The sequence below is a fragment of the Hyla sarda genome, chromosome 4, assembly GCF_029499605.1.
Source record: "Hyla sarda isolate aHylSar1 chromosome 4, aHylSar1.hap1, whole genome shotgun sequence".
Taxonomy (NCBI): domain Eukaryota; kingdom Metazoa; phylum Chordata; class Amphibia; order Anura; family Hylidae; genus Hyla; species Hyla sarda.
Window position 1 is genome coordinate 49,623,165 of NC_079192.1, and position 12,987 is coordinate 49,636,151.

The following is a 12,987-nucleotide window of genomic DNA, read 5'->3' on the forward strand; positions in this document are numbered from 1 at the left end:
ATCCATCTTTCCATCAATTTTAACCATCTTCCCTGTCCCTGCTGAAGGAAAGCAGGCCCAAACTATGATGCTGCCACCACCATGTTTGACAGTGGGGATGGTGTGTTCAGGGTTATGAGCGGTGTTGCTTTTACGCCAAACATAAAGTTTTACATTGTTGTCAAAAAGTTCGATTTTGGTTTCATCTGACTAGAGCACCTTCTTCCACATGTTTGGTGTGTCTCCCTGGTGGCTTGTGGCAAACTTTAAATGACCCTTTTTATGGATATCTTTAAGAAATGGCTTTCTTCTTGCCACTCTTCCATAAAGGCCAGATTTGTGCAGTATATGACTGATTGTTGTCCTATCACAGAGTCTCCCACCTCAGCTCTGTAGTTCATCCAGAGTGATCATGGGCCTCTTAGCTGCATCTCTGATCAGTCTTCTCCTTGTATGAGCTGAAAGTTTAGAGGGACGGCCAGGTCTTCGTAGATTTGCAGTGGTCTGATACTCCTTCCATTTCAATATTATCGCTTGCACAGTGCTCCTTGGGATGTTTAAAGCTTGGGAAATCTTTTTGTATTCAAATCCAGCTTTAAACTACTCCACAACAGTATCTCGGACCTGCCTGGTGTGTTCCTTGTTCTTCATGATGCTCTCTGTGCTTTAAACGGACCTCTGAGATTATCACAGTGCAGGTGCATTTATACGGAGACTTGATTACACACAGGTGGATTCTGTTTGTCATCATTAGTCATTTAGGTCAACATTGGATCATTCAGAGATCCTCACTGAACTTCTGGAGAGAGTTTGCTGCACTGAAAGTAACGTGGCTGAATAATTTTGTAGGCCCAATTTTTCAGTTTTTTATTTGTAAAAAAAAAGTTTGAAATATCCAATAAATTTCGTTCCACTTCATGATTGTGTCCCACTTGTTGTTGATTCTTCACAAAAAAATTACAGTTTTATATCTTTATGTTTGAAGCCTGAAATGTGGCAAAAGGTCGAAAAGTTCAAGGGGGCCGAATGCTTTCACTATGCACTGTATATAATAACTATAGGATAACAAACCTTCCTTAAGACTCACTACAATCAATCTGTCCAATCTGATTAGTTGCTATAAACCACTGCTCTACTTTCCCTATGCCAGTTTTGATCTCCGCCATTTTCTTTCTCCTCTTTGTCCCCCCCGCCTTTTTTTTACCAGCTTCCACACCATACCCCCAGCCCCTCCTAGATGGACCAGGTGACCTGTTTTTGTGATGGCAAACTTCTATTTTTCTATCAAAATCGTTCTGTCCATCAGGGGGTAAATGACCCAATTTTGTTACTTTTTGCAGAACTGGGCATTGAGAATTTTGTGAAGAAAATGGACGTTTCTCATTGCGAAGCATGTAACATATTTCTCCCTTTGGATCACAGTTTCCTACAGTCACATCTCGAATCCTCCGCACACAAAAAAAACCTCAGGGTGAGTCCTAAGTATAACACTGGGGGTATCTGTCTTTAGGCTACACATGCTACAGGGAACCTGGGATTTCTCTATTGGCTCCATTGGGGGACACAGACACTGGGTATATGCTGTTGTTGCTAGGAGACTTGACACTATGGTAACCAAAAAAAGTCGGCTCCTCCCAGCAGGATATACCCGCCTACAGAGCCTGAGCTAATACGTTTTAGCTTAGTGTCTGCAGGAGACAGACGCTGGTCTGGGGTTTCCCAGACCTGGTCAAACATTTTTTATTTTCCAGATTAGGGACATTTAGTTTCTTATTCCCTTTTCTTTTCCTGTATTTAGGTGGGGACTCAGGAACATAGCATTCACTGTTTCCCCATTTGCAATTGAGGGGGCACAGGCATCGTGGATGTACTTGTCAACCCCCTCTCGCCAACGTTCAACGCCTGGGGTTGTACCGCATGGGTCCGGGTCCCCCACTTTTCCCTGCTGGTCTCGCTTTTACAGTCCGGCATGATGCAGGTGACTAAAAGCTGACTGAAGATTTCATTAGGTAAGTTCTTCTGAATGAGGTGAGTATTTTTCCCCCCTTTTTTGTTTTAGGGACTTTCAACCTCTGGAGACCCCCTGTTTTGGGCCCATTCCTCTTTATTATTGCCTAAGGATGTGGGGACCTGTTTCAATGAGGTGGGTCTGTTAACCCACCTTTTTTCTTATTGTCCCGGGGTCTCCCTACCACAGAAACTGGTCTGGGGCCAAGGGGTATTTGTCAGTGGTGTAGGACTGTCTCGGCTGTAAGCTGCCGGCGGCTTGTTTACCCGCTCCCTTCTCCTTGCGCTCGCATATGTGACGGGGGTTGAGAGCGGGCGCGATTATCACCGGCCATGTTATTATCTTTGCGCCGAGCGTTTGCAGACTTCAACTCCGCCGACCCGCGACCGGCGTGGATCACCCCCCTATGAGGTACAGGTGCGCGAATTACTTCTGCCAATTAGCACAGTGCGCGCGCAGAGGGGCTCTAGGACCAATCAGAGGCGCCCTAGTCTAATCCGGCCCCTTTCTTCTCATGGTTCCTGCCTGCCCCTGCCTCTCTCTCTCAGCAGCTCACTGAAGTTCTCCTCACAGCAACTGCCCTGTTAGGGACACAGACGCTGGTGAGACTGTTTCATTTTTTACTATGTCCGAGCCCAGAACTATTCCTCCCTCTAAGCAGTTAACTGGGACCCTGGTCACCTATTATACTTGCAAGGGCTGCAACACTAAAATGTCTGGTTTTGCTGAATCCACTTGTTCCGCCTGCAACACTGACCCCCCCCCTGGTATTGGCTATCCCCCCAGGTTGGGTGTCCTCCCTCTCCCAGTCTCTTTCCGACTTGGAGAAAGGTCTCCCGTTTCGTGGTGACTGCCTTGGAGAGGTCATCCTTACCCCGGCCCTCCAGGGAGACTCGCTTTCCCTCTTCCTATGCTAAACGCTCTCACAAGCGCCATAGGGGTGTTTCCTCGGACTCATCCCCAGAGTCTTCTAGCAGACACAGGCGCTCCCCTCACAGGTGTCGCCCCTCTGCTCCAGCTTGCCGCACGCGTTTCTCTTCCAGAGGACGCTCCCCTGGTCACCATCCTGGATCTCCGGATCAGCGTACCAGGTCAGAGTCGCTTTCTTCCAAGGCTGCCTCCACTCGTTCCCACTCTCCTGCAGAAACTTGTAGATGAGGTTTCTGATTCTGCCTCTGATTCAGAGGATCGAACAGATACAACTGACAGGGTGGACACATCGGTTTCGGCCAGAAAGTTTCCTTTCACCGTGCCCGACCGGAACCCAAGGTTTTCAGCTCTCATGCTGAATTTGAAGCCTTGCTGGAGTCCGCCTGGAGGCATCCGGACAAGAAGTTTCAAGAGGCGAAGAAGGTTCAAGCACAGTATCCCTTCACCAAGGATCTCATTGCTCGGTGGACCTCCCCTCCGATTGTAGATCCACCGGTCTCCCGCCTATCAAAGGCGACTACCTTGCCATTAGCTGATGCAGCATCCTTCAAGGATCCGGCGGACAAAAAGGTGGAGAATCTGGCAAAATTTGCCTTTGAAGCAGCAGGTTCTTCACTTCTTCCTGCATTTGCTTCTTCCTGGGTGTGAAAAGCCCTTTTGGTCTGGGCCTCTCAACTCCACCAGGGAATTCTTTCTGGATCCCCCTTGGAGGAATTGGCTGACTTAGCTCTCCAACTCTCCAAGGCTGGAGACTTTCTGTGTTCTGCTTCCATGCAGTTGGTCCGCTGTGCTGCCTTTGCCACAGGCAACCTAGTAGCACTCCGTCAATCCATGTGGCTCAAAGCCTGGGATGCGGATGCCACTTCCAAGAAGTCTCTGACTGAACTTCCCTTTAACGGGTCTCGGCTCTTTGGTAAGCGCCTAGATGAAATTATCTCAGAGGCGAGCTGGGTTAAAAGTTCCTTATCACCTCAAAATAAGGCTCGCAGTACTGCTTCCCATCGCAAGTCAACCTCATTTCGGTTATTTCGGACCTTTGGTGCCAATAAGGGGGCCAGGCAAGCGCCTTCGTGGGACAATAAAGCTCCCTCCTTCCAGACCTGTCCATCCTGTAAATCAGACAACTGTTCCGGCCGTTTTGAGGCCAAAGCGGGCACCCACAAACCTACTTCTGCCTGAAGGGACGCCCCCCACCCGCAGATTTTTCTCTGGTCGGAGGTCGTCTTTTACTCTTCTGGGACATCTGGGCCGCGCATGTGCAGGACTCCTGGGTCAGGGACGTGGTGTCCAATGGTTACCGGATCGAGTTTGCCTCCCTTCCAAGGGATCGCTTTTTTCTTTCCCCTCTCTGGCAAGGGCCTTTTGGGGGCACGCTTCAGTCCCTTCTCATTCAGGGAAATATTGTTCCGGTTCCTCCCAGGGAACGTTTTGGAGGGTTTTTATTCCAACCTTTTCATGGTCCCCAAGAAAGGGGGTTCCGTACGCCCAATCTTGGTTCTGAAACGCCTGATACGCATGGAGTCTCCCCGTTCGGTCGTGGCGACCATGGAGCGAGGGGAGTTTCTTTCTTTGGTGGACATCAAGGATGCCTACCTACACGTTCCGATTTTCCAGGACACCAGCGGTACCTCCGCTTTGCGGTTCCGAAAGGCAATTTTCAGGTTGGCTCTCCCCTTCGGCCTGGCCACTGCTCTGAGGGTCTTCACCAAGGTCCTGGCGCCTGTGATCGGCCTTCTACGGACCAGAGGGGTTTCCGTGATTCCTTACTCTGATGACTTCCTCATCAAGGCTCCAGCCAGGGCCCAGAATCTGGAGAGTCTCACCCTCACCCTTCAAGACTTGTCTCGTTTCGGATGGACGGTCAATCAGGACAAGTCCAACCTCTCTCCCACCCAGTCCCTGATATTTAAGGGACTCCAGTTCAACACAACGTCTGCCCAAATTCGGCTTCCGCTGGACAAGCGGCTGACTCTTTTGTCGGGGGTTTGGACACTTTGGAACCCCGCCCCAGTTTCCATTCGCTTTTGCATGGAAGTCCTGGGTCGGATGGTGGCGGCCATGGAGGGCGTTCGTTCGCCCAGTTTCATTTCCAACCTCTTAAACTGGCGATTCAATCCCGGTGGGACAGGTCTCTGTTGTCTCTCGATCGCAGGATCGTTCTTCCTCGGAGGTCTCGCTGGTCCCTTCTGTGGTGGCTTCATTCCCCCCTACTCCTTCAGGGGCGCTCCTTCCTGCCCCTCCACTGGCAGGTCATCATGACGGATGCCAGCCTTTTGGGTTGGGGAGTTTTTTTCAGGGACCAGACAGAGCCTTTGGTCCCCCTGAGAAGCCCTTCTCCCCATCAACATATTGGAGCTGATGGCAATCTACCTCTGCCTGTTACATTGGAAGATCCTTCTTCAGAACTGCCCTGTCGTGTCCAGTCCGACAACTCCACTGCTGTGGTGTACATCAATCGCTAGGGTGGCACTCGCGACTCGGCGGCGATGGTCGAAGTATCTAAAATTCTCCTCTGGGCGGAACTCAGAGTTCCGGCCATCTAGGCGATTCACATCCTGGGAGTAAACAACTGGGAAGCAGACTTCTCAGCCGGTCCTCAGCCGACCTACCTTTTGGGGCGCTCCAGACGTTGACCTCTTTGCGTCCCGACACAACCAGAAGGTTCCCCTCTTTGTGATGAAGTCCCGGGACCCTCGGGCTCTAGCTGTGGATGCTCTGGTGATTCCTTGGTCGGGCTTCGCCCTACCCTATCTGTTCCCTCCTCTTCCTCTCCTTCCCAGGGTCCTGAGGAAGCTCAAAGCAGAAGGCGTTCCCGCCATTCTCGTGGCTCCGGACTGGCTCCCTGGAGGGCGTGATACGCCAACATGATCCGACTTCTGGACGACGTACCACTGCGCCTCCTGCTTCGTCCAGACCTCCTCTCTCAGGGTCCCCTGTGCCACCCCAATTTACTGTTGCTGCAGCTGACAGCATGGCGGTTGAGACCGCGGTTCTAAGGGCCCGAGTTTTCTCTTCCCAGGTGATTCGCACCATGCTCAGGGCGCGCAAGCCTTCCTCCGCAAAGATTTACCACCGTACCTGGCAGTCTTATTTTTGTTGGTGTGAATCTCAGTCACTCTTTTTCTCCAGTTGTGCTCTCCCTCCCCCGACTCCTTTCCTTTTTGCAGTCGGGGCTGGAATAATGGTTAGCTCTCAGCTCCCTTAAGGGTCAGGTTTCAGCTCTTTCCATTCACTTCCTACGCCCTCTAGCGTCCGATTCTCATGTTCGGACTTTCCTTCAGGGAGTGGCCCACGCAGCCCCTCCTTACAGGTCCCCTACACCCCCTTGGGATCTGAACATGGTTCTTGGTGTCCTGCAGGGCACTCCCTTCGAACCTCTCAGGGAGGTTTCCCTTCTTCTCCTTTCCTGGAAGGTGGCGTTCCTTATCGCAATTACCTCTATTAGGAGGGTTTCGGGAACTGGCGGCTCTCCTCCTGCCTCTCTCCCTTCCTGATCATCCATCAGGACAAGGTTGTTTTTCATCCGGTTCCATCCTTCTTACCTAAGGTGGTTTACGCTTTCCACCTAAATGAGGACATCGTCCTCCCGTCCTTTTGCCCCAATCAATCTCATCCCAAGGAGCGTTTCCTCCATAAACTGGATGTGGTGCAGGCTATACGAACCTACCTTTCTATCACTTCTTCCTTTCGTCAGTGTGACTCCTTTTTTGTTCTTACGGACGGTCGCCGTAAGGGACAACCTGCTTCAAAGGACACCCATTTACAAAATTCTGCCAGGTTCATACCTTTGCATCCGCTGATGCTAGTCTGGGCCTTAAGGTGTTGCAGGCGGCTGTGGTCCAGCCTGCCCCCTGACTGGTTTCTGTGCCCACCCTAGGGACAGCTTTGGTACGTCCTAAGGTCTGTGTCCCCCAATGGAGCCTATAGAGAAAAGGAGATTTTTTGTTCTTGCCATAAAATCCTTTTCTCGGAGGATCCATTGGGGGACACATCTCCCGCCCTTTCTATTGGTGTTCCTGGTTTGGTTACCTGTCCGAGGGTGCGTTCAGTAATTTTTTTTTTCTGTTGTTACCTCGAATGGTTCTTGGTTTTCTGCCTTCTGGTCCTCTCCTACTGCTCTGGGACTAAACTGATTAGCTCAGGCTCTGTAGGTGGGTATATCCTGCTGGGAGGGGACGACTTTTTTTGGTTACCATAGTGTCAAGTCTCCTAGCAACAACAGCATATACCCAAGGTCTGTGTCCCCCAATGGATCCTCCGAGAAAAGGATTTTATGGTAAGAACAAAAAAATCTTCTTTTTCTTGTAGTTAATGGCTGGACGTATAGGGCCACCATTAAGGTGCAGTGAGTTGATTGGGAGATATTTTATATAAATAAGTATGTACCTATTGGTGACAGTTGTGTGAAGGGAAGCATGTGATCTGGAGCTCTGCAAAGAGTTATTATGAATTGAAGCTGCATAGAATTAAATGTCAAACTTTAGCCCCGACAAACAATGTATTGAATGCTCACTGACTTGTCTTTCGTCTGTCTTTTCTAGAACATGATGGAAATATCCAAAGCCCATGCATTTAGAACTTCATTGCGTTTCCTGCAGGGCAAGCAAAACCTGCAAAAACTGGAGCAGTACAAAAAAGTATGCACCTTACGGGTTTTCTCAATAATATGCCTAAAGTTATATTCCTGTATAATGAATTGTTATGTTTAATATACCCTATCAAATCCTCACACCAGTTTTAAGATCTCTGCTTGCTGAAACAGTGGGGTAAAAAAGTATTTCTCAGTCGCCTTATTGGAGAACACAGAGACCATGGGTATTATGCTGATGTCCACTAGGAGACTGACACTAGGCAAAAAAAGTCTGTTCCTCCCAGCAGAATATACCCATCTACAGGCACCTGAGCTAATCAGTTTTAGCTTATTGTTAGTAGGAGGCAGACACAGGTCTGGAGCTCTCCAGACCTGGTCTTTTCTGTTTTATTATTTTCTAGCTAGGGATTTTAAGTTAAAGTTTCTTCTCTTTGTTATATTTCTAGGTTGGGTGACAGGAGCATTGCGCTACCTGATCTCCCACATGCGAGGAAGGGGCATGGTGCATAGAGTATGGGCCGTTAACCCCTTCTCGCCAACGGCCAGCACCTGGCGGTAGTACCCTGGGTCCGGGTCTTCCACTTGCCCCGGCCCGCCTCACTATGGCAGCTTGGCGTGATGCAGCGCGGTTTTTAGCTGGCCGAAGACTTCATGGTAAGTATAGAAAGATTAGGTCTGCTGGTGAGTATGCACTACATTCCCCCCTCCTTTACCTTCTTGGGGTCCTATACACTGTGCCCAGCTTCTCAGCCGCCATTGCTGGTGGCTGCTCTGGTGAAGACCCCTCATGACCCCAGCGCCATACCTGTAGGGGTCAGTCCGGTATCCTGTCTCTCCCTCATCCGGTCACTTAGCTCAGCTATGGACATAGTTTCCCCAGTTCCTCTCAGCTATGGACATTTTTCCCTCAGCTCCGCTCCCCCCACGTGGCTGCCGCGATCCCTGTCAGCTAGCTGGCTGGCCGGGAGTCTTAACACTCCGGTCTCCTTCCCCCCTTGGTACCAGTATAGCGGCCAGGCTTAGTGCCTGGCGGCATTTCAAGGAAGTGCAGCAGTGATGGGAGCGGATCTCCGGTCCGTGGCTGGGCAGTGCAGCAGTGGGGATGGGCCGGATGCACCAGGCATTCAGTCTCCGGCCTGGTCCGTGGGGCGGCTGTTTGGGAGACGTTTTTGCAGCGTTCCTTCTCTTCTCGGCTGCCGGCGTCCGATCGTGCGCCAAGACCCCGTTCGGTCCCCGGCCTGTTTTCTTGAACGGCTGCCGTGAAGGCACAGTGTCCAGCGTGCTGCGATTCCCGGCGGCCCGCAGGTGCTCTATGAATTTAGCCCCTGGCTTCTTCCTTACTGCAGGCCGTCTTTGGCGGCACCTGGGGGCGTGTCTTCACCAGCGTGCCCTTTCTCTGAGGGCTGCGCGGTCTGCATATTTAAAAAAAACTTCTCAGGGGCGCAACATTGTACGCACTGTTTTATCTCCTGTGTTAGGCCCCCCTCTAGTGGTCACACATAGTTATTACAGTTGCATATTTCTTTCATGGCTCTTCTCCTGCTCCTGTCACTTTAGCAGTACCTCCCTCAGACCCCCTGTTCGGTTCTGTGGCCTAGGGTTGCCTGGGACTCTCATCCCCCCCCTCCTGCCTTGAGGGCATTCTGATCGCTTTTCGGCTAAGATCAGGTGTCGTATCTGTTCTAATCAGTTTATTATCAGATATGTCCCCTATCTGGGGACTATATATTATATTGAGTGCGGTCTGCAGCCATGTGCTTTCCTAGCCCTGTTTTTCTGAGGGATGGTTTTGGGCCCTGGCCTATTTTCCATGGCGACCTGATGGTCATTTTGCTGGGGTGTGGGATTTTGTCAGTGGTCCAGACCTAGGGATAGTCACAGGCATGGCTCGCCATGCTACCCTTATCATTCCTTGGTGAATTCCAGGAAACCTGACAGCACCTGTTTGTTTCCTTCACCACCGGTCATCAGTGCCAGGTCTACTGTGCCTGAAGTTCCGATCTCCACTCTACCTGTGCGAGGTACCTGAGCGGGGTGACATGGCATGGGCGACTGCAGCCTTCCATAGGCTAGTCCAGTGTTAATCTCCCACAGCTGCTGTTCCGGCACTCCACTGTGAGTAAGAGTAGATCGATGTACACTGGACACCCTCCTAGGGAGTACGTGACGCCTGACGCATCCGCGCCTCCAGTTACGGTACCCAACTGTGTGTGAGTGGACTAATGTAGAACGAACCTTCTATGAAGCCCATGGACAGTGTGTTGTATACCACATCTGCGTTTGCAGTTCCAGCACTCCACTGTGAGTGACAGTTGACCGATGTGCAGTGGATCCTCTATGACTCCTAGGGAGTACATGACGCCTGCCGCATTTGCGGCTGCAGTTCCGGTGCTCCACTATACGGGTGAGTGGCCGATGTAGGATGGACACTCTGTGAAGCCCATGGATGGCATGATGTTTATCACATCCGCGTTTGCAGTTACGGCACTCCACTGTAAGTGGGAGTTGCAACGTACAATGGACCCTCTACGACTCCTAGGGAATACTTGACGCCTGCCGCATCCGTGGCTGCGGTTCCGGTTCCCCACTATATGTGTGAGTGGACCGATTCAGATGGACCCTCTGCAACTCCCATAGACAGCGTGATGTCTGTCACATCCGCACTGGCAGTTCTGGTACCCCACTGCACGTGGGAGTTGCTGATGGGGTGATCCTGCGTGTGCTGAGCACTCTTTATGACGTCCGGGGGAGAGTGCGGTCTGCCACACTGCAGCTGAGATTCCGGTCCCCCACTACCTGTGGCAGGTGTCCCATAACTGTCCTTCCAGGTGCAATGTACCACCTTTGCCAGCAGCAGCGACCACTTTATCGCTGCCAGGTGTTTTCCCATGGGTGTACAGTGGTGTCTGCTCTTGTCCTGGCCATAAGCCTATGCAGTGATTGCCTCTTTTGCGGCGGCGGTTCTAGTATCCTGCTACTGGTAACTTGCTTAGACGACATCCGGGCAATCCTTGTGCGGTTTCTGCATCAGTCTCAATGCGGCATGTCCATCCTCTTTCGGGGTGGGTGTCAGTTGCTCTGTGCCTAGATGACAGTCTGCTGGGTGACCTCCTGTGCCCAGATCATGTCTTCTGTTTATACGCCTTTTTGCTTTGGCTGGACTGACACCGGAGCTGGGTCCCTTCTGTCTCCCTCTCTGTGCCTTGCCTTCTGGGCTGTGTCTCCTTGGAGTCATCCAGTCCGTTCTGACTGCTGGGATCTGATGCTTGTTCGGCCTTGTCTAGCCTCTCGTCCCTTGTATCTGAGGGTGCTTGGGCTGCGCAGTGATCTCTGTGTTAGCGTTGCCTGTTGCTCTGCCTGCCGTTCCCTCATAGGGTATGCCAATTCTGTCATGGTGGTCCCAGACTTGTTCAGGACCCTCTCTCTTGATGTTCTGCTTGGGCTTCTTTGTGTTGTGCTATCCTCCAGGTGACGGTTACACAGCTCGGTCTCCGAGGTGGTTTCCCTATTAATTTTTTCAGCCTAGGGGCTCTTCATCTGGAGCGTTTCGCCCCGGCTTGGGTTTGCTTACCCGCTTCTGGTGTGGGACCCCGCGGTCCCTCAACTTATTCCCGGATCTAGGATCCTCTGGTTCTTGTGACGACTGTTCCAGGGTTTCCCAGGCCTTTGGCAGAGTGGCCTTGGGACTGTGATTGGTGTCCAGGATTCTTGATCCGATCGGTCAGCAATGTGCTCCTGCCCTAGTCTTCTTCTGGGCCGGATTGCTCTGCGTTCGGGCCTGGACATGGATCTTGTTTGTCTCTCTCTTCTCCTTTTCCGGCGGCTTCTAGTTCCACCTTCTGAAGGTCTTTCCCTCTGCTGGGCGTGTTCAGCTGCCGCCTTCCTGTCACTCTCTCTCTCTCCTCTGCCTCGCTCCTGTAGTTGCAGCTGGCCTCCTATCAGGGCTCTTCCTTTGGGCCTGTCCAGCACGCTTCTCTTCTGGCAGCTGGAGTTTCCTCGCCATGTTCGTTTGCTATGTGGAACGCCTGAATTGGAGTTCTCTTGTCGCTCTCTCTTCCACGTTTAGGCCAGGCCTTTGTGGACCTGCACCTTATGTCTTTTCTTCTGAGGTGTGGTTTGCTCTTTCAGGCCAGGGGGTGTCTGGCTGGCAGGCCTCCGAGGCGACTGTTTCTTGTCGCATTTTGTTAGAGGTTGGACCTCCGTCCTTGCTTGGTTCCTTCCTTTTCGGGTCCTAGCTCTCCCCTCATGTTTTGTGGAGGTTTCCAGATGGTGGGTTTCCAGTTTCCTCCTGGACCTCTTCCACATTCCTGTGCAATTGAGTATAGTTCAGTCTCTGGACTGCTGTTGCCTTCTCTGACGGTTGATTTTCCCACCCCAGGGACTGCTTTTTTTATTTTTTTTGTAAATTTGTTTCTTTATTTACAATTTTCACAAATCCAACAAAGACAGGAGGGCCTCTCCTGATGGTTCAAGGAATACAAACAATGACAAACTTATAGTGAAGCAGTACAGACAGTAATGGACTAACTCCCAATTATCTTGCCATCCCCCCCAACTCTCCCCCCCCCCCTCTGTCAGCACATTAGGGATACTACAGGTAAATCCATAAAACAACAAACAATGTATAGTAGTTATGTTAGAAATCACCATGAGGCATGAGGTCACCCCACCACGAAACACGGTTTTTACATAAGAAAATAAAAATAAAATAGAAATAGTGCTTCCACCGACTATCAAGAAGGAAGCCCGAGGCGTCCCAAAGTACCTGCTATGGACTTCCTCAGATACCATTCCGAGTCTTTAAACGGTGTTACCACTAGTATAATTTCCTCATCCGTCAAAAAGGGTATGACAATTCTGTCATGGTGGTCCCAGACTTGTTCAGGACCCTCTCCCTTGATGTTCTGCTTGGGCTTCTTTGCGTTGTGCTATCCTCCAGGTGAGGGTTACACAGCTCGGTCTCCGAGATGGTTTCCCTATTAATTTTTTCGGCCTAGGGGCTCTTCACCTGGAGCGTTTCGCCCCGGCTTGGGTTTGCTTACCCGCTTCTGGTGTGGGACCCCGCGGTCCCTCAACTTATTCCCGGATCTAGGATCCTCTGGTTCTTGTGACGACTGTTCCAGGGTTTCCCAGGCCTTTGGCAGAGTGGCCTTGGGACTGTGATTGGTGTCCAGGATTCTTGATCCGATCGGTCAGCAATGTGCTCCTGCCCTAGTCTTCTTCTGGGCCGGATTGCTCTGCGTTCGGGCCTGGACATGGATCTTGTTTGTCTCTCTCTTCTCCTTTTCCGGCGGCTTCTAGTTCCACCTTCTGAAGGTCTTTCCCTCTGCTGGGCGTGTTCAGCTGCCGCCTTCCTGTCACTCTCTCTCCAACCTATTAGTGTTAAAATAGCAAAAAATAGTAATTTTTTAAAAAATGTCATGATTTTTTGCATTGTAAAAAAAAAAACTACAAATGATATCGGCTTAATTTTACCATG

General features: G+C 51.0%; 1 protein-coding gene and 1 pseudogene across 3 annotated transcripts in view; both read left to right on the top strand.

Moving 5' to 3' along the window:
* LOC130367881 (DBIRD complex subunit ZNF326-like) overlaps nt 1-12,987 on the top strand; it is a 112,089-nt gene that overhangs the window by 75,669 nt on the left and 23,433 nt on the right. For all 3 annotated transcript variants that reach the window (XM_056570838.1, XM_056570836.1, XM_056570837.1), the window contains exons 10-11: nt 1,320-1,450; nt 7,459-7,554. In XM_056570838.1, coding sequence (XP_056426813.1) covers nt 1,320-1,450; nt 7,459-7,554 — 227 coding nt within the window. The remainder of the gene's footprint in view (nt 1-1,319; nt 1,451-7,458; nt 7,555-12,987) is intronic.
* LOC130267885 (U2 spliceosomal RNA) lies at nt 9,155-9,263 on the top strand (annotated as a pseudogene).